The sequence below is a fragment of the Aquarana catesbeiana genome, linkage group LG06 (assembly GCF_042186555.1).
Source record: "Aquarana catesbeiana isolate 2022-GZ linkage group LG06, ASM4218655v1, whole genome shotgun sequence".
NCBI classification, from domain to species: domain Eukaryota; kingdom Metazoa; phylum Chordata; class Amphibia; order Anura; family Ranidae; genus Aquarana; species Aquarana catesbeiana.
Window position 1 is genome coordinate 357314763 of NC_133329.1, and position 22172 is coordinate 357336934.

Here is a 22172-nt window from a genome sequence, read left to right on the forward strand (position 1 = left end):
GTGCCCGAAAAAGAAAAAATTTGCTCCCGTCGTCCATGAAGGCTAGCCACCTACTGCAGGCTCCACCGCTTGACAGTTCTTATATAGGTAAGGAGCGGGACCCACCTGGCTACATCACCTGGTGACACCCCCCCCTTCTGACATCACTGACCCATCATGCACCGGTCCTTGACATCAGAAGGGGGCGGTGCCACCAGGTGACAAAGCCAGGTGGCCCCACCCCTTACCTATATAAGTACTGTCAAATTTCAGAGGAGGAAGTAGGCAGTCAGCCTTCGACATCTGAAACTTTTTTTTTTTTTTTTTTTCGGGTGCAGCGAGTGGCATGATTGATGATGGATTTACATCGGTGGACACTGTTTTTTTATTTTTTAATAAAGGAATAGTCAAAAGTGAGTACTTTCAGCAGCATTGATACCCGATGCCTCCTCTTTAGTTCCAGCTCCTATGAACTCTGCCAGGAGTGGAGAGGGTGGGAGCACATGGCTGAATGTAGTAGGAGGTGAGGTCCTGTGTATCGCAAAACATAAAGCTAATATGATCCCACCTCCCGCGACATTCAGTCTGATCCAGCCACATAATGGATCTACAGCCCGCTACTGTTTGTAAGTAGATAAGCTGCCTAAAGAGGATCTTTAGTCCCCCTCCAAAAAAATAATAAAAATCTAAGTCAGAAGTTACAAATACTGTAGCTACTGACTTTTATTAAAAAGAAACTTACCTGTCCAGGAATCCAGCACTGTCCTAACCTGGGCCGATTCTTCAACGGTCTTCGGGTCCTCGGCATGTTTACATAGGGAAACAGGCTGTGACTACTTGGGGCCCCACAGCCGTCTTCCCACTGTGCATTTTGAATGGTCCTGCCAGGGGCGGCCCATCCGTTAAGGGCGCAGGGCGCCGCCCCCCCCCCCCCCCACCACCCATGCATTCCGCCCCTTGCAGGACGCCGGATGCATGGATTCCAATGTTTTGTTTTGTTCTTAAGCACCTGATTAGAGTCAGAGGCTCTAAAAGGCTTCAAAATAGGGTGGACTCGGGGTGCAGAGAATGCAAACCAAGCCCATCCAGGTGTGTTACAATAGCGAGTGAATATTCGCTATTGTAACACTGATCCTCCTCCTGGCCAATCAAGAAGCAGGTCTTGAGACCCGTCACCAGATTGGCTGAAAGGACAGGCGATCCTGTTGGACACCTAGGAGGAAGGGAGGAGCCGCACCACGCAAGCCACCGTGATAGAGAAGAGGACACAGAAGCCGCTGCCCGCTGCTCACCACCCGCCGTCTGCCACCTAGATAGGGTAAGTGCCAGATCGACTGGCAGACATTGAGCGGGGGGGGGGGTACCGCCAGCCGCCACAGAGTTCTGCAGCCTTCTGGAACCTGTGATGTGTTCCAGAAGGCTGTGGGAAAAGGGGGAATGGGGCAAATTTCTGCTCAGATCAGGATTAGGTACCTGTCAAAATCAGGTACCTGCTCCCCCCCCCCAAAAAATAAATGTGTCTAAAAATGGTAGAGGTGGGAGGGAGGAGGTGGAAAAGCAGAACTTCCCCTTTTGGGTGAAGTTCCAATTTAATGTCAGAGTTATATCTGTACATCACTTCCTGTCTCTGGATTGCTGGGTAAAAGATTCCAGGGCAAGAAAGTAGTGAGAGAGAGCTTTCTTTGAGACCACATATACTGCTATGGGGGAGCTATTATTGTCCCAGTACAGAAGCAGGGAATGTTAGGTCTTCGACACAAAGACAGATGCAACATCGTGATCATCCTCTGGGGTCCCTGTAACTGGATGTTGCTGCAACATTCATTCTTTTGCTCCCAGTGTCTAAAACATGTTGGGGCGAAAGGACTGCATATGCATACACTAGTGCTGATGCTCACAGTCACAGCTTGAACTCTTCTCTTTTTTTATATAAAAATAGCAAACATCCCTATACTTACCTGCTCTGTGCATTACTTACCCATCCTCTTCTTCTGGGGTCCCTTGCCAGCGCTCCAGGCTCCTCCAGTTCAATGGGTGCCCCTACGGAAACCACTTTCCCTGAGGGCACACGTGCAGGCCCGCTCCCAAGTCCACTGACACAGACAGCGAAACTCGGCCCTGCCCCTCGCTTACATGTCACTGGATTTGAATGACAGCAGTGGGAGCCAATTGCTCCCGCTGTTATCAATCTGTCCAATGAGGAGAGATGCAGCGGCTGGAGCTGCTGCGCTCGTGCACATCACTGGATCAGATCGGGCTCAGGTAAGGAAAAGGGCTGAGCTGCAACACAGTAGGTTTTTCACCTTAATACATAGAATGCATTGAGGGGAAAAACGTTAAGGCTTTAGAACCACTTTAAACCAAGTTAATTTGTAGAGCTGGTAGTTATACCAATTAAATATCCTTTTTTATAACTTTCCCATTTTAAAAATTAAGGTAGTTGGGGCTTATAGCCTTAGAGAAATGGTCATGCTAACAAGTAAACCCGGATTGCTAGGCCTGAAACTTCTTGTAGTAGCTCTTCTGTGCAGCCGGTCAGGGCCTCTGATCACTTTGGTAAATGCATCCTCGTTTTGACCTGATAATGTATACGTTTTTGTATTGTGCTTAAAACTGTAATAAAAATTATTGAAAAGAAAAATGAAGGTAGAACCAAACCAAAAACTTGTTTTTAAATTTTGGATAGAGTAATGTAGGTGGTACAACCTCTGTCATTTTTTTTTTTTCTTTTCTGTGCCATTTATGTCCCATTAGGGAAATTTCCCTTCACTTTTTGCCCACTTTTAGCTATAGCAGGAATGTGAGAGAAAATCCTTCCAAAGTAAAGGAAATCCCTAATAGTCACCAGAACTAGCGTCCCCATTGCATAATGCCCCCTCTATTCCTGTTCTGGTGGCAACTCAGAATGTGGGATTTTTTTCTTTTTCCATTTTTCACTCTTGGTGAAAACGATCACCAGGAGAAACAGAGATAGAGAGGGGTACAGACATCAATAAAAATGACCTCTCCGCTTTTGATTTTGGTTATATATTAATGATTATGTAAATGCACACTCTTCTTTATTTGCCTGGGGCTGCACTTAAATTCTCCATCCATTTTTTTTTACCTTCATTTCCTTTTTGGTTACCAGGACAGAAAGTGAGCGGAATCTTCCCACCAGGGACACAGGCACCAATAAAAACTGATCAAGTTTTTCTTTACCTTTCCTGATAATTGATGTATGTGTCCCCTTTAGCTTGATTTCACCTTTAATTTAAATCTTGACTGACCATCCTGGTAAAAAGAGGGTGAGGTGATAACCCCAATGTTATTTGTTGTTAATAGTAAATGACATGACCTTGTTTCTATTTCAGCCCTTCGAGAGATACAGAGGTTACTGCTACGGAGTTAATGTTCTAAAACTAACTTATGAAGACGCTGGAAGAGATTCTTACTGCCCTCTAGTGACCATAACTGACAGGTGCATGTTCCACATATATACATATAGCGCAGGGGTCTTCAAACTACGGCCCTCCAGTTGTTCAAGAACTACAATTCCCATCATGCCTTGTCATGTCTGTGAATGTCAGAGTTTTACAATGCCTCATGGGATGTGTAGTTCCACAACAGCTGGAGGGCCATAGTTTAAAGATCCCTGATATAGCGGATTGCTACATTCTGCATTAGAATCTCATAGCTCCCAACTGTCCCTGATTTAGAACAAAGTCCCTCCGTCCCTCATTCCTCCTCATTTATCCCTCATTTGGGTCTGATCTATATCGTTGTATATAAAATGCACTTTTTATCTTTCAAAAAGTGTTTCCCAGTGCTAAACCTTTCATCCAATTTCTAAATTGTTGCATTTGTAAGTTTCAAAAGCCAATATAAAGGAATAGTAGTGGTAAATAAAAGCCCTTGTCGGTTTAACTTATCATTTTTTTTTGTATAATTGTCCTTTAAGGGGTGTGGCATGGGGGTGTGTCTTATGCCTACATAGATGTCCCTCGTTCCCATCTCAAAAAGCTGGGAGGTATGGAATCTGTCACAAAGAAAATCATGTGTGAGATGCATCAGGTGGAAGCTGTCATTCCCTGACTTCAAAGCTTCCTTTTGAGGCTTCTCACAGGCTTCTCAAGATATATTATGCTTCATGAGAAGAACATTTTTATGGCCCAATCATACCTATACATTGCATAGCTCCCAACTGTCCATGATTTCGAGGGACTGTCCTTGATTTGGAGCTATGTCCCCCTGTCCCTCATTCCTCCTCATGTGTCCCTCATTTTGGTCTGATCTATATAAATGTATATATAAAATGCACTTTTTATCTGTCAAAAAGTGTTTTCCAGCGCTAAACCTTTCATCTGATTTCTAAATTGCTGCATTTGTAAATGCCCATCATATGCAGCCACTTGTGCCCGTCATATGCAGCCACTTGTGCCCGTCAAATTCCGCTATTTGTGCCCATCAAATTCCGCCATTTGTGCCTGTCAAATTCCGCCATTTGTGCCGGTCAAATTCCTCCACTTGTGCCTGTCAAATGCAGCCACTTGTGCCCAGTAAATGCAGCCACTTGTGCCAATCAAATGCAGCCACTTGTGCCCATCATATGCAGCCACTTGTGCCCATCATATGCAGCCACTTGTGCCCAGTATATGCAGCCACTTGTGGCAATCAAATGCAGCCACTTGTGCCCATCAAATGCAGCCACTTGTGCCCAGTATATGCAGCCACTTGTGCCAATCAAATGCAGCCACTTGTTCCCATCATATGCAGCCACTTGTGCCCATCATATACAGCCACTTGTGGCAATCAAATGCAGCCACTTATGCCCGTCATATGCAGCCACTTGTGCCCGTCAAATGCAGCCACTTGTGCCCGCCAAATGCAGCCACTTGTGCCCATCACATGCAGCCACTTGTACCCATCACATGTAGTCACTTGTGCCCATCACATGCAGCCACTTGTGCCGTCATATGCAGCCACTTGTGGCAATCAAATGCAGCCACTTGTGGCAATCAAATGCAGCCACTTGTGCCCGTCAAATGTAGCCACTTGTGCCCAACAAATGCAGCCACTTGTGCCCATCAAATGCAGCCACTTGTGCTCAGTGTATGCAGCCACTTGTGCCCATCATATGCAGCCATTTGTGCCCAGTATATGCAGCCACTTGTGCCCATCATATGCAGCCATTTGTGCCCAGTATATGCAGCCACTTGTGCCCATCAAATGCAGCCACTTGTGCCCGTCATATGCAGCCATTTGTGCCCGTCGAATGCAGCCTCTTGTGCCCATCATATGCAGCCATTTGTGCCCGTCGAATGCAGCCACTTGTGCCCGTCAAATGCAGCCACTTGTGCCAATCAAATGCAGCCACTTGTGCCCATCATATGCAGCCACTTGTGCCCATCATATGCAGCCACTTGTGCCCAGTATATGCAGCCACTTGTGCCCATCATATGCAGCCACTTGTGGCAATCAAATGCAGCCACTTGTGCCCGTCAAATTTAGCCACTTGTGCCCGTCAAATGCAGCTACTTGTGCCCCTCAAATGCAGCCAATTGTGCCCATCATATGCAGCCACTTGTGCCCAGTATATGCAGCCACTTGTGCCCGTCATATGCAGCCACTTGTGGCAATCAAATGCAGCCACTTGTGTCCATCATATGCAGCCACTTGTGCCTATCATATGCAGCCACTTGTGCCCATCAAATGCAGCCACTTGTGCCCATCAAATGCAGCCACTTGTGCCCCTCATATGCAGCCACTTGTGCCCCTCATATGCAGCCACTTGTGCCCCTCATATGCAGCCACTTGTGCCCCTCATATGCAGCCACTTGTGGCAATCAAATGCAGTCACTTGTGGCAATCAAATGCAGTCACTTGTGGCAATCAAATGCAGCCACTTAAGCCCATCAAATGCAGCCGCAATGTTTATACACACACGGTACTTGTATATACAGTATCTCACAAAAGTGAGTACACCCCTCACATTTTTTAAATATTTTATTATATCTTTTCATGTAACAACACTGAAGAAATTACACTTTGCTACAATGTAAAGTAGTGAGTGTACAGCTTGTATAACAGTGTAAATTTGCTGTCCCCTCAAAATAACTCAACACACAGCCATTAATGTCTAAACCACTGGCAACAAAAGTGAGTACACCCCTAAGTGAAAATGTCCAAATTGGGCCCAATTGGCCATTTTCCCTATCCGGTGTCTTGTGACTTGTTAGTGATACAAGGTCTTAGGTGTGAATGGGAAGCAGGTGTGTTAAATTTGGTGTTATCACTCTCACTCTCTCATACTGGTCACTGGAAGTTCAACATGGCACTTAATGGCAAAGAACTCTCTGAGAATCTCAAAAAAAGAATTGTTGCTCTACATAAAGATGGCCTAGGCTATAAGAAGATTGCCAAGACCCTGAAACTGAGCTGCAGTACAGTGGCCAAGACCATACAGCGGTTTAACAGGACAGGTTCCACTCAGAATAAGCCTTGCCATGGTTGACCAAAGAAGTTGAGTGCACGTGCTCAGCGTCCTATCCAGAGATTGTCTTTTGGAAAAAGACGAGTGAGTGCTGCCAACATTGCTGCAGAGGTTGAAGGGGTGGGGGGGTCAGCCTGTCAGTGCTCAGACCATACGCCGCACACTGCATCAAATTGGTCTGCAAGGCTGTCCTCCCAGAAGGAAGCTTCTTCTAAAGATGATGCACAAGAAAGCCCGCAAACAGTTTGCTGAAGACAAGCAGACTAAGGACATGGATTACTGGAACCATGTCCTGTGGTCTGATGAGACCAAGATAAAATTACTTGGATCAGATGGTCTCAAGCGTGTGTGGTGGCAAACAGGTGAGGAGTACAAAGTCTTGCCTACAGTCAAGCATGGTGGTGGGAGCGTCATGGTCTGGGACTGCATGAGTGCTGCCGGCACTAGGGAGCTACAGTTCATTGAGGGAACCATGAATGCCAACATGTACTGTGACATACTGAAGCAGAGCATGATCCCCTCCCTTCAGAGACTGGGCCTCAGGGCAGTATTCCAACATGATAAAGGCCCCAAACACAACTCCAAGGTGACCACTGGCTTGCTAAAGAAGCTGAGGGTAAAGGTGATGGACTGGCCAAGTATGTTTCCAGACCTAAACCCTATTGAGCATCTGTGGGGCATCCTCAAACAGAAGGTCTCTAACATCCACCAGCTCTGTGATGTCATCATGGAGGAGTGGAAGAGGACTCCAGTGTGCAACCTGTGAAGCTCTGGTAAACTCCATGTCCAAGAGGGTTAAGGCAGTGCTGGAAAATAATGGTGGCCACACAAAATATTGACACTTTGGGCCCCATTTGGACATTTTTACTTAGGGGTGTACTAACTTTTGTGGCCAGCGGTTTAGACATTAATGGCTGTGTGTTGAGTTATTTTGAGGGGACAGCAAATGTACACTGTTATACAAGCTGTTCACTCACTACTTTACATTGTAGCAAAGTGTCATTTCTTCAGCGTTGTCACATGAAAAGATATAATAAAATATTTACAAAAATGTGAGGGGTGTACTCACTTTTGTGAGATACTGTAAGCCTATGCGCTTATGCACTTAATTTTGACAGCGCACTTTACATTTTTTACCACATTTATTGCATCCCACCCATCCAGGGATTTTTCAGTGCAGCAGTCTTTTTACTATATTGGCCAAGCGCACCCCTGTTTTAATTGTACAATAATAATACTCCAGTTTATTAAAAGTAAGACAAAAGGGCAACTCACCTCTTGGTAGATCAAATGGGCATGTATAAATTTATTCTGTGAGAAAACACATCGAGTGCATGTATCACAAACACATTGACAAATGCAAAAAGAATTGTCCACCTTTGATCGGACGTTGAAAAAAGTGATACCAAATTATATATGCATTATAAATTTGAACTATAAAAAAGTGATTAAACAAAAATTTCACAAATGAATATGGATGCAGTCTATACCAGCTATACAAGCTAGATTAGCTTGTCATCCAACCTGGGTACTACAATCTCCCACTGTGGATAGAGGCTTGTAGATGGCACGTGCCCCGTGACGACATCCTTTGTGGTGACGAAACGTGTAGGGTGAGTGATGTACTGATGTCACTGCACCTCTGTCACGTCCCGTGTGCCTTTTATCCTGTTTTAATTGCCGGCCGGCTTGTTTTGCTATACGATTGAGTCCTATGTGCTGACCAATCTTTTTACTTAAATAAATCCTCTGGTTTTACTGATGGCGAGTTTTTTTGTTTTTTCATTCTGGGTTGCATACCTCTATTGAGATTGTGTCCCTACCCTGGGTCTAACAGCAAGTCCCCTAAGTGGTGAGTGTTGGTAATACCAACCCACGTGGACCAGTATCCTATTTTTGCTGGGATTCGAGGAATGTTCCATCTACAAGCCTCTATCCACAGTGGGAGATCGTAGTACCCAGGTTGGGTGACAAGCTAATCTAGCTTGTATAGCTGGTAAGCCTTTATTCTGTGTGGTGGTGGATTCACAGTCCGTGTCCCCTGAAGATTTGCCACTGAGTGTTGCTTTGTTTCATCGTTTTTCATCATCCACGATATAGACTGCATCCATATTTATTTGTGGAATTTTTGTTTAATCACTTTTTTTATAGTTCAAATTTATAATGCATATATAATTTGGTATCACTTTTTTCAACATCCGATCAAAGGTGGACAATTCTTTTTGCATTTGTCAATGTGTTTGTGATACATGCACTCGATGTATTCTCACAGGTTATTTGCAATCACTCTATTTTTAGCGCAGCTTCTTCTTTTTATATGTATATTGGTGTTGCATATCACTTTAAGTTGCAGCTTGGTATTTATCTTATTTTTAATAGCGCAGTTTTTTCTTTTTCTATAAAATTATTCTGGTCAGTCTTTGGGCTCTCCTGGATGGTTCTGGTGAAATAAGGCTGTGGAGCTGTGTGAGTGGAATATTGTATTTTATTTGTAAATTGCCCTTTGTCTTACTTTTAATAAACTGGAGTATTATTAATGCTGCACTTAGCCTGGCGCCCCTCTGTGTTTTCCATTTATACCTACAAAGCTGCCTGCTTCAATCTAAAGGTGCTGCAGCTGGTGCTGCTTATGCCGCGTACACACAACCAAAGTTTCCGGCAAACTAGGTCCGACGGGATTAGTCCATCGGACACTCCGATCATGTGTAGGTAGTCCAATCGTTTTTTGGGTAAAAAATCAGACGGACCTAGAAATAGAACATGTTTCAAATCTAAAAATCAGGAAAACCGTTCGTCTGTGTGCTGGTCCTACGGACCAAATACTACGCAAGGGAAGCTATTGGCTACTGGCGATTGAACTTCCTTTTTTTGTCCCGTTTACGTCATCACGTACAAAACGAACGGACTTTCGACCGGACTTAGTCCGTTCATGTGTGGCCAAGTCCATTCGTTGTGAAAGTCCATCGGACCTCTGCCGAAAGTCCATTGGGAAGACCGTCGGACCTAGTTTGCCGGAAAGTCCAGTCGTGTGTACGTGGCATTACAACCATTATTTTACACCGTGAACTTATGAATTATGGACTGTTTATGTTTTTATGATTAGTACTGCACGTTTTTATTATGCCACATCTCTTTAGCGCCACTATTTCCTTTTATTTTATATTTTATTTGAATTCATCTGAATAATTTTAGAATCATTTCGACACAAGCCCCAAAGCTCATTCACACAGGTTCCAAAATGTACCTATTACATAGCAAGATTTGTGATATAGAATTGATGCTCAGTGATGTCATCTTTGTCTGTCCATAGGTTTGAACAAGCTTTTGTTAACAGCTGGATATTCAGCAGAATAACACCTGGGGATTATTACTTTTGGATTGCTTTACAAGATATCAATGGCACTGGAGAGTATGCCTGGACAGCAGATGGCACAAGGCAAACCCGCTTGTCCTTCACAAACTGGAACGTGGGACAACCCAGTAAGTGCAGTGATAACTTCCTTGAGTAGCCCCGGGAACAATAGTACAGAGCTTTTACTGAGAATAAAGACGAGTGGAGTCATTGCAGTGAAATTGATGGCAAAATTTTACCGAAGATATATCTTTCAATTTCATTTTAGGTACTGTGGCTTTTCATTTTTATTTTACTTTTTGTCTGTTTTAATGGGGAGGATATTTTTTGATAGGTCTGAGGTGGTTAGTAGGAGCTATGTAAAGCTCAATGTCCCCTTAGAAACAACCAATTACCTAAATTTACCTTTCTAAATGGACTCCTATGTGGTTTGCAAAAAGGGTGAAATGTTGCTGAAATCTTTTGATTTTTTATTGAAATCTGGAAACTGAAATTGCTTGGATTGGAAGAATAAGTAGAATGAGCAGATGAAACTACTAGGATACAAAAAGGAGGACTTTAACGGTTGCCACTTATAACCCCAAAATAAAGGAAAAATACACTAGGCTGTAACGCATAAAAATATACAAAATTTTATTGATAATTCATTAAAAACAGTATTTTTATACTGTTTTTTAATGAATTATCAATAAAATTTTGTATATTTTTATGCGTTACAGTCTAGTGTACGCATATACTGTTTTTAATGAATTATCAATAACATTTTGTATATTTTTATGCGTTACATTCTACTGTATTTTTCCTTTACTTTGGGGTTATGAGTGACAGCTGTTAAAGTCCTCCTTTTTTGTATCCTAGTAGTTTCATGTATACCTTTTGGATGTGGTGCCATGCTAACAAACTGTGCTCCATATGGTATTTCAGTAGAATGAGCAGAGATGGGGAATTATCAGTTTGTTGCAGCTCCTACATTGTCCAATCAACAGGCTCTGGGAGGAGAGGAGACAACACTGTACTCCTTAAAGGGATAGTGCACCTTTACCAAAAAGGAGCCTATGCAGATATTGACGTCTGTAGACAAAAACAAGCTGCGTGGCTTTGACCAAAGTTAAATAATTTCCTTGGTATAGGCCATTTACATACTTCATGAAACCTGACTGGAAAACTCATGGGACGTTGCTAAGAGACTCCTGGCTTTTACTGTTCACCTCTACCATCACAGGAGCAAGCTCCTTCTCCGATTCAAACTCCCTCACATGCGATTTTTCTCCCAGATGCAGTAGCTCTGAGCTCAGCATTTGAGAGCTCACTCCAGTGATAGTGAATGTGAACAGTAACAGCTAGGCTTCTCCTAGCAACATCCTCAGCAACGTCCTAGGAGTTCTCCAGTCAGGATTCTTGAGGTGCATAAATGGCTAGCACCTAGGGTATTATTCAACTTTGGTCATAACTGCACAGTTTGTTTTTCTCTACAGACCCCCCCTCTCCCCTTTAGCTGCATAAGCAGTTTCATGGTAAAGGTGAATTTACCCTTTGGGCTGGGGAAACCGGCATCCAATTAGCATGACAGGAGAGTGTGACCGGCTCTCAGTGGGTTCACACATCTCCGGGGCAGCCGCAGGTCTGTATTCAGGCAAAAATTCAGACTTAATTCAGAACTGAAACAGTGAACGGGGACGCACTGGACCCCCTGCTGCGAGCCGCTCTGCACATAGTGTGAACCCAGGCTTAAAATGTATTTCCACTTTTGCAGCCAAATTGGGATAACACCTACTTTATATTTGTTACATGTTTCTATTAACATAGCATAGGTTAAAAAATATTTAAACATGGCTGGTTACCTTTTTAAGTGCTTTTTACTTGACTGAAAATTCTTACATGCTCCCCCTGCTTTGTAATGTTTAGGATGTATCTGTAGAGTTATGTTTAACATACAGTATCTCACAAAAGTGAGTACACCCCTCACTCTTTTGTATATATTTTATTGTATCTTTTCATGTGACAACACTGAAGAAATGACACTTTGCTACAATGTAAAGTAGTGAGTGTACAGCTTGTATAACAGTGTAAATTTGCTGTCCCCTCAAAATAACTCAACACACAGCCATTAATGTCTAAACCGCTGGCAACAAAAGTAAGTACACCCCATAAGTGAAAATGTCCAAATGGGGCCCAAAGTGTCAATATTTTGTGTGGCCACCATTTTTTTCCAGCACTGCCTTAACCCTCTTGGACATGGAGTTCACCAGAGCTTCACAGGTTTCCACTGGAGTCCTCTTCCACTCCTCCATGACAACATCACGAAGCTGGTGGATGTTAGAGACCTTGCGCTCCTCCACCTTCCATTTGAGGATGCCCCACAGATGCTCAATAGAGTTTAGGTCTGGAAACATACTTGGCCAGTCCATCACCATTATCCTCAGCTTCTTTAGCAAGGCAGTGGTCGCCTTGGAGTTGTGTTTGGGGCCGTTATCATGTTGGAATACTGCCCTGCGGCCCAGTCTCTGAAGGGAGGGGATCATGCTCTGCTTCAGTATGTCACAGTACATGTTGGCATTCATGGTTCCCTCAATGAACTGTAGCTCCCCAGTGCCGGCAGCACTCATGCAGCCCCAGACCATGACACTCCCACCACCATGTTTGACTGTAGGCAAGACACACTTGTGTTTGTACTCCTCACCTGGTTGCCACCACACATGCTTGACACCATCTGAACCAAGTAAGTTTATCTTGGTCTCATCAGACCACAGCACATGGTTTCAGAAATCCACGCCCTTAGTCTGCTTGTCTTCAGCAAACTATTTGCGGGCTTTCTTGTGCATCATCTTTAGAAGAGGCTTCCTTCTGGGACGACAGCCATGCAGACCAATTTGATGCAGTGTGCGGCGTATGTTCTGAGCACTGACAGGCTGACCCCCCACCCCTTCAACCTCTGCAGCAATGTTGGCAGCACTCATACGTCTATTTCCAAAAGACAACCTCTGCATATGACGCTGAGCACGTGCACTCAACTTTGGTCGACCATGGCGAGGCCTGTTCTGAGTGGAACCTGTCCTGTTAAACTGCTGTATGGTCTTGGCCACTGTACTGCAGCTCAGTTTCAGGGTCTTGGCAATCTTCTTATAGCCTAGGCCATCTTTATGTAGAGAGACAATTCTTTTTTTCAGATTCTCAGAGAGTTCTTTGCCATGATGTGCCACGTTGAACTTCCAGTGACCAGTATGAGAGAGTGAGAGTGATAACACCAAATTTAACACACCTGCTTCCCATTCACACCTGAAACCTTGTAACACTAACAAGTCACATGACACCGGGGAGGGAAAATGGCCAATTTGGCCCAATTTGGCCATTTTCACTTAGGGGTGTACTCACTTTTGTTGTCAGCGGTTTAGACATTAATGGCTGTGTGTTGAGTTATTTTAAGTGAACAGCAAATTTACACTGTTATACAAGCTGTACACTCACTACTTTACATTGTAGCAAAGTGTCATTTCTTCAGCGTTGTTTTTTATGAAAAAATATAATAAAATATTTACAAAAATGTGAGGGGTGTACTTACTTTTGTGAGATACTGTAACTAACCCTGTCTGTACTGTGTTTACAGTTCTTCATGATAAAAATTAGATTTGAACACTGTCCTAACAAAAGGGTTAAACAGTTAGAAACCACCGTCCTGCATTGTATATTAATGTGGGATAGCTCAGTCTGTGTGGGGACAAAGACCATGAGCAGAAATTTAGATTTAGCCATGACACTTTCTTCATAGAAACATCTAAAAGGTAAGAAATATTTTTTAAACATTTTTTTAGGTATGCTGTGTGAATGGGAACACATAAACATATTGTGAGGTTTTCTCAAATTCCATTGCAAAAGTGTTAATAAGCTTTAACTGCAACAGATAAAGTGGTGTAATAAGGCTGTGGTGTCTGCCGGATATAGGCGCGTGCACAGGGTCTGCCAGGTGTGCCTGGGCACACCCTAATCACCTACATGCGGTGCCTATTTCCCCTGTCTCCCCCTGCAGTGCTGCCAGCTTCCCTTCTCTCCTGTCGGCTGCTACGGAGGATGTTTCAGGATGGAGAGAGAGCGGGGAAGGGACCAGTAAATATTTAATTTATCATCCCCTTCTTTTTCTGATTAAACACAGTGAGTGATCTGTAACGATTGCTCCTGTGTTTATTCTTAACTGCAGCATAGTAAACTATGTTTACTATGCTTCAGTTTGTGAATGAACAGGAAGCCACTCAGCACAACACTTCCCATTCTTTCACTGTTCAGTGCAGCTGAGGCTGCAGAGAAAGGGACTGGGCAATCTTTGTCCACAGTCCCTTTCTCTATCTCAAAAGTGAGACATCTGGGGTCTGTTTAGACTCTTGAGTTTTCACCAAAGCCCCCAACTAGGGATGAGCCGAACACCCCCCTGTTCAGTTTGCACCTGAACTTGCGAACAGGCAAAAAATTTGTTCGAACACGTGAACACCGTTAAAGTCTATGGGACACGAACATGAATAATCAAAAGTGCTAATTTTAAAGGCTTATATGCAAGTTATTGTCATAAAAAGTGTTTGGGGACCTGGGTCCTGCCCCAGGGGACATGGATCAATGCAAAAAAAAAGTTTTAAAAATGGCCGTTTTTTCGGGAGCAGTGATTTTAATAATGCTTAAAGTGAAACAATAAAAGTGTAATATCCCTTTAAATTTTGTACCTGGGTGGTGTCTATAGTATGCCTGTAAAGGGGTGCATGTTTCCCGTTTTTAGAACAGTCTGACAGCAAAATAACATTTCAAAGGAAAAAAAGTCATTTAAAACTACTTGCGGCTATTAATGAATTGCAGGTCCGACAATACACATAAAAGTTCATTGATAAAAACGGCATGGAAATTCCCCACCGGGGAACCCCAAACCAAAGTTTAAAAAAAAAAATGACGTGGGGGGTCCCCCTAAATTCCATACCAGGTCCTTCAGGTCTGGTATGGATATTAAGGGGAACCCCCGGCCAAAATTAAAAAAAAAATGTCATGGGGTCCCCCTCAAAATCTATACCAGACCCTTCAGGTCTGGTATGGATTTTAAGGGGAACCCCGCGCCAAAATTTAAAAAAAAAATGGCGTGGGGTCCCCCTAAAAATCCATACCAGACCCTTATGCGAGCACGCAACCTGGCAGGCCGCAGGAAAAGAGGGGGGGACGAGAAAGTGCCCCCCCAGAACCGTACCAGGCCACATGTCTTCAACATTGGGAGGGTGCTTTGGCCCCCCGAAACACCTTGTCCCCATGTTGATAGGGACAAAGGCCTCATCCCCACAACCCTAGGCCGGTGCTTGTGGGGGTCTGTGGGCAGGGGGCTTATCGGAATCTGGAAGCCCCCTTTAACAAGGGGACCCCCAGATCCCGGCCCTCCCCCCTGTGTGAAATGGTAAGGGATACCACTTCACTAAAAAACTGTCAAAAATGTTAAAAATTACAAGAGACAGTTTTTGACAATTCCTTTATTTAAATGCTTCTTCTTTCTTCTATCTTCTTTCTTCTATCTTCTATCTTCCTTCGGTTTCCTTCTTCCTCCATCTTCTTCTTCTTCTGGTTCTTCTGGTTCTTCCTCCGGTGTTCTCGTCTGGCATCTTCCTCCGTGGCGTCTTCTTCCCTTCTTCTCCTCGGGCCGCTCCGCATCCATGATGGCATGGAGGGAGGCTCCCGCTGTGTGATGCTTCTCTCTTCGTCTTCTTCTCTTCATCTTCTTCTCTTCATCTTCTTTTCAGGCCGCTCTGCATCCTTAATGGCATGGAGGGAGGCTCCCACTGTGTGACGCTTCTCCTCTTCTGACGGTTCTTAAATAATGGGGGGCGGGGCCACCCGGTGACCCCGCCCCCCTCTGACGCATGGGGACTTGACGGGGACTTCCCTGTGGCATTCCCCGTGACGTCAGAGGGGGCGGGGTCACCCGTTACGTAACCCCGCCCCCTTCTGACGTCACGGGCAATGCCACAGGGAAGTCCCCGTCAAGTCCCCATGCGTCAGAGGGGGGCGCGGTCACCGGGAGGCTCCGCCCCCCGTTATTTAAGAACCGTCAGAAGAGGAGAAGCGTCACACAGCGGGAGCCTCCCTCCATGCCATCACGGATGCGGAGCGGCCCGAAAAGAAGATGAAGACAAGAAGATAAAGAGAAGAAGAAGAAGAGAGAACCGTCACACAGCGGGAGCCTCCCTCCATGCCATCATGGATGCGGAGCGGTCCGAGGAGAAGAAGGGAAGAAGACACCGACGCCGCGGAGGAAGATCCCGGACGAGGACACCGGAGGAAGAACCAGAAGAACCAGAAGAAGAAGAAGATGGAGGAAGAAACCGAAGGAAGATAGAAGATAGAAGAAAGAAGAAAGAAGATAGAAGAAAGAAGAAGCATTTAAATAAAGGAGTGGTCAAAAACTGTCTCTTGTCATTTTTAACATTTTTGGCACTTTTTTAGTGAAATGGTAGGTACCCCCTTACCATTTCACACAGGGGGGAGGGCCGGGATCTGGGGGTCTCCTTGTTAAAGGGGGCTTCCAGATTCTGATAAGCCCCCCGTCCGCAGACCCCCACAACCACCGGCCAAGGGTTGTGGGGATGAGGCCCTTGTCCCCATCAATATGGGGACAAGGTGTTTTGGGGGGCTACCCCAAAGCACCCTCCCAATGTTGAGGGCATGTGGCCTGGTACGGTTCAGGAGGGGGGGCACTCTCTCGTCCCCCCCTCTTTTCCTGCGGCCTGCCAGGTTGTGTGCTCGGATAAGGGTCTGGTATGGATTTTTGGGGGGACCCCACGCCATTTTTTAAAAAAATTTTGGCACGGGGCTCCCCTTAAAATCCATACCAGACCTGAAGGGTCTGGTATAGATTTTGAGGGGGACCCCACGCCATTTTTTTTTTTTTTTTATTTTGGCCGGGGTTCCCTTTAATATCCATACCAGACCTGAAGGGCCTGGTATGGAATTTACGGGGACCCCCCACGTCATTTTTTTTTTAAATTTTGGTTCGGGGTTCCCCGGTGGGGAATTCCCATGTCGTTTTTATCATTGAACTTTTATGTGTATTGTCGGACCGGCAATTCATTAATAGCCGCAAGTAGTTTAAATGACTTTTTTCCTTTGAAATGTCATTTTGCTGTCAGACTGTTCTAAACACAGGAAACATGCGCCCCTTTACAGGCATACTATAGAAACCCCCCAGGTACGAAATTTAAAGGGATATTGCACTTTTATTGTTTCACTTTAAGCATTATTAAAATCACTGCTCCCGAAAAAAACGGCCGTTTTTAAAACTTTTTTTTGCATTGATCCATGCCCCCTGGGGCAGAACCCAGGTCCCCAAACACTTTTTATGACAATACCATGAATATAAGCCTTTAAAATTAGCACTTTTGATTTCTCCCATAGACTTAAAGGGTGTTTTGCGGCATTCGAATTTGCCGCGAACACCCCAAATTGTTCGCTGTTCGGCGAACTGGCGAACAGCCGATGGTCGAACATGAGTTCGACTCGAACTCGTAGCTCATCCCTACCCCAACAGGGCTGCTAAAAATAAAATTATAAAAAAGTAATATTGTAAAAAATAATAAAAATAAGCTACTGACACTGTCCACTGCCCTACTGACACCAATCTCTGCTCTACTGAAACCGTCCACTGCTCTGCTCATATACACGCATGTGCACACCCTAACGCAATAGGCACACAGCAATGTTGCTGGATATCTATAAATATGTACCAATATAGAATTACAGAAGTCAATTTACAGAATAAGTCCTGCTCAGTAGAATCTACAGGCTGATACTGTAAATAGATATGAGATAGACAGACAGACAGAGAGACCTTTTAAGGCATTGATTTAGTCCTAAGTTCTCTAAGTTTAATATCTTTTGAGACTTACTTAGGTCGCAATGGAGGGTGTGTCGTTATGACCAGACCACATCTTGGCCATTGGGAAGTGAAGGACTGTAAGAGTTTCCTTGCAATGTCATTGTGTAAGAGGCCTCTAACCACAACTGTAAAGGAGGAAGACTGGGATACACCCACAATAGATAAGGAGCAGCAATGTCCTCCATCATGGGACACAGAACCACACCTGGAGCACTGCTATAAGGTAAACATTCACTGATATAATGCAGAAGAAATTGGTTTGTATTCGGGATAAAATTCAATAAGGTACATCATATCCAGGAGTTACATCATCTTTGGCCACCCGATACACCAAGTATAGATGATGACCAGGAGAAGGTGGAAGCATTCGCAAGAAAAAGTGAAAGAGGCATAAAAAAACTTTTTATAGTTGTGTGATTGTACGCTGCTAAGCATTGGCTAGTTAGATGTGGGCTGCCTACAAATCATCAATCAGTATCATGGGATCCAAAGACTAGGGGTGTATTTTGGTTTAGTGCTGTCCTAGGCAAGACTTAAATCAGGCGCCCCCCATTTACATTTGTCCTACTACTTCCTGTCTATTGACACCCGCTGCCATCCGATCCTGTCCGCCAAAAACAGACGGATGGGAGATCTATTCCCCATCTCTCTTGCGGATCAGATGGCAGTCAGATGGAAATGGAAAGGCAGTCTGTTTCCATCCGACTTCCCCATAGAGGAGAGAAGGCTGTGTCCATGTCCACTCTACATAGTGGACAGATCCCCCGCTGAGCAGGTGGATCCATTTACAGAGCCCACCTGTGTGAAAGGGCTCTTACTATGTTTTTTATTTTATTTAAAAAAATGCAGCTTTTTTAAAATTTTATATTATTTATTTAATATTAAATATATAATTATATATATATTTATAAATATATAAATATAATTTATAATATATATAGAATTTTTTTTTTTTGGGGGGGGGGGGGGGGGTTGGAGAGACATCAGGGATCTAACAGACCTCTAATGTCTCTTTTTTGAGACAGAGAAAGGCACTGCAGGAGAACTGCTGTGATATGTCGGGTACATGCACGTGCGCCTTTGCATACTTTGGCTAATAGGATTGTGCACTCGTGCAAGCACATCCACAGTTTCCACTGGCGCCAGACGGCCTATTTAAAGGGTGCTCTCACTCCTGCTCAGCGCTAACTGGGATTCAGCTGTTCCTTGTGCCCTGCTTGAATCCTGCTTGATAAGCATTGCTGACCTGGCTTACCATTGGCTTGACCTTGGATTCTGTTTATGCTCTTGATTATTGGTTCCTGACTTCGGCTTACCCCTGACCTTGCTCCTGTCTGACACCCCGGTACCCTGCTGCCTGCTTGCTGCTATCTCTGGCTATCCTGACTATACTTCTGTCTCCTGTTTGGTTCCACGTTACCTCCGAGTGCCTGTGCTAGCTGCCCCTCATCCCAGCTTCAGTGGACATAGTGTGCTACTATCTCAAGACTGCGGGGAGCTCCAGAAAGCCACGTATCCTGAATCTGCAAGCCTGGTGGAGTGCCCCTTTAACCTCGGCTGATCTACCCGGCATCATTGCAGTTCCTGACCTGATGTTCTGCCTGAATCACAGAGTCTACCACTCCTGCCACAAGCTCTGCCATCAACACCTACAGGCACTCGTGTTCCTCCTGTCCCCTGGCACCATCTGTTCTACTCTCAGTGGGGCCTGGGCAGGAGATACAAGAGAGGCCAACCTCGTAATTTCAGTCTCCCACCAGGTACGTGACGGGGACTAAAGACAGTTTCTTTCTCTGCAGCCTGAGCTGCACTGAGGATGAATGAGATAGGAGTCTGTATAGAGACTCTTATTCATTCATAAAATAAAGTACAGTAAACAGTGTTTACTATATTTTATTCACAAACTGACAAATAGTAAACACAGTTTATTATGTGTCAGTGGTTAATAAATACAAAAGCAATCAGTACTGTGATCACTGTCTGTATTCGTTCAGGAAACTAAGGGGGCTGGTAAATACCCCCCGCTCTCCATCCATTCAGCGATCTCCTGCACCAGCAGCGGCTTCGGCAGGGTTGCCAACCGCCAGTAAATTTACTGACAGTTTGTAAAAATGTGTGATTTTTTTTACAACTGCCAGTAAATATCAGGGGCTGATAATGTAATGCTGTGTTGACTTTTTTTAAGTGCAAATCAAGCAAATTACTTTGTTATAGGTATTGTCAGTGTTTCCATATCATGTTTATACTGTTCAAATATCCACTGTGTTAGTTTTCAATAGGAGTTCTGTAATTTCTCAGGTTGTCAGTAAAAAATGTGCTCCACCAGTAAATTGTCCATGTTTTGTCAATAAAAAATGCTGTGGGAGGTTGGCAACCCTGGGCTGCGGCAGCGGGAGGGGGAAGAGGGAGAGCCGGCCAACAGATTCAGGTGAGGGGGGGCGCCTAGCACTCACTGAACTGAAGTGGGGGGTTGGATCAGCATTGGGGGGGGGTCTGTTTGGCCAAACAGATCCCTCTGTAGCTTTCCTGCAGCTCCCAAAGTCAGCGGGAGGGCAGAGGAGGAAAGCCGACAGCTGCAGGAGATCAAGTTTGGGGGGGGGGGGATCAGTGCAGTTAAAAATGCCGCCCAAGACAAACTTCTTGTTTGCCTCGTGGTAGATATGCATTTGCCAAAGACTACTAGTTTGAATTCTCACAGCTATTAGATAAATGTGGATAATGATCCCATGAGGGATGCACAGTTATACATCAAACGGAACGTTCTTCTTGTGTGCATGGGTAATGTGATCAATTAAGCTCCAAGTCATTTGTCATTTTCCAACTATTGCATGATCCCAGTTTGCACTGTAGTGAATCATCCCAGTGTATGGAACAATCTTACCATCTGCTACAGATAATCGCATTGCCTCCCTGCCTACACACTCCCCAAAATTAAACTATATCCACACAACACCGCCCTCCCAAGCTTCACACTAAATAATAAAGAGGATGATCTAATAGCTCTGCAGAAACTGAATAATTTCTAACTCTCAAATAAATACATTTAACCAAGTTCTTCATATACAAAAGTTAAAAGTATGCCTTATATTTTACTAAAACATAATTTGTCTTATTATTATTATACATGATTTATATAGCACCAACAGTTTGTGCTTTGCTTGATGTATAATGGGAGACAGCTTCAATACAATTCAAGACAAGAGGACTAGGGGGGCTCAGCTGGTAAAAGTTTACATTCTAAAAAGGATGAGCAGGTGATACAAAAGGTAATAACAGTGAGAGGATGAGTTCATAGAGAAAGTGAAAGTTCAGTTCTTAGGTAGAGGTGGTATAGGCTTCTTTGTAGTGATGAGTCTTCAGGGAACAACCATGGCTGCATTCACACTTGAGCTGACCGTGTAGGCATGTGCAGCCTGCTTTCGCCACTGCAGGTTGCGCTCCTCTCCTCCGCAGCGGAGGAAGTTACAGTTCCTCTATGGTTTCCTGGATCACTGGGAAAGCAATCTGGTTGGATGCTGCTGCCCCATGTGACTCTGGCAGCCATCTTGGGTCAGGCAGAGCCTATTTAAGGCCCTGTCTCCCAGGTTTGGTGTGCACGTGCGAGTTGGTAGAGTAGGGACAGGTATGGGCCAGTTAGGGACCGTGTGACACCGTTTATTAAAAAGATATAGACAAATAAATGTAGTACACTCACATTGTGTAGATAAAAACAAGCGCATCCATAGAGGCTGTGCTTGCTCAGAAATCCAAGCTGTATGTAAAGCGAACTGACAGTCTCTGTATAATAGTCCACGAGCAGCCGCCGACAAACTGCATGAGAGCTGCCCGGTCTCAGCGAGGATCCTGGAAAGCAGAAAGACTCCACACAAGGACACACGCACGTAATCCTCAGAGGCCAGCTGATAAATGACATTTGGTGGTTGCGATAACTACATGTTTCGGACAGGATGGCCTCCTTCTTCAGGTCTACCATGTGGTCTCATAGGAGCACATGGTATTAGACAGACAGAGACTGACAGTTCACTTTACATCCAGCTTGGATTTCTAGACTCAGGAGAGCAACTACAGCCTCTATGGATGCGCTTGTTTTTATCTATACAATTTGAGTGTACTACATTCATTTGTCTATATCTTTTTTAATAAATGCTGTCACACTAGGGGCGGGGCGCTCTCTTTTTTTACTCTTGTCTTTTTCATCTGTCAGTATTCCCGCTGGTTGATGGAGTAGCATGGCTAAACCTATGTTGCACTCTACTGATTTAACCCCTACTATTAGGATCTCAAGGGTACCTTTCCATACATATACTCTATTGACGGATTATTGTGGAACTGTTTTGGCTTTTATATCCATTTTACCATCAGCTTATTGCCTTCACTGATTTTCTGGACTTTTGGTGTTTTTAGTGTTTTTTATTGTTAGGGACAGTACTAGCAGTAGGGAAAGGTTCTTGATGAGGAAGGAAAATGTAGGGCCACAGCTC

General features: G+C 44.4%; 1 protein-coding gene across 2 annotated transcripts in view; it reads left to right on the plus strand.

The window, feature by feature from the left end:
- PLA2R1 (phospholipase A2 receptor 1) overlaps positions 1-22172 on the plus strand; it is a 172537-nt gene that overhangs the window by 56580 nt on the left and 93785 nt on the right. For both annotated transcript variants that reach the window (XM_073634071.1, XM_073634072.1), the window contains exons 10-12: positions 3333-3439; positions 9762-9931; positions 17706-17914. In XM_073634071.1, coding sequence (XP_073490172.1) covers positions 3333-3439; positions 9762-9931; positions 17706-17914 — 486 coding nt within the window. The remainder of the gene's footprint in view (positions 1-3332; positions 3440-9761; positions 9932-17705; positions 17915-22172) is intronic.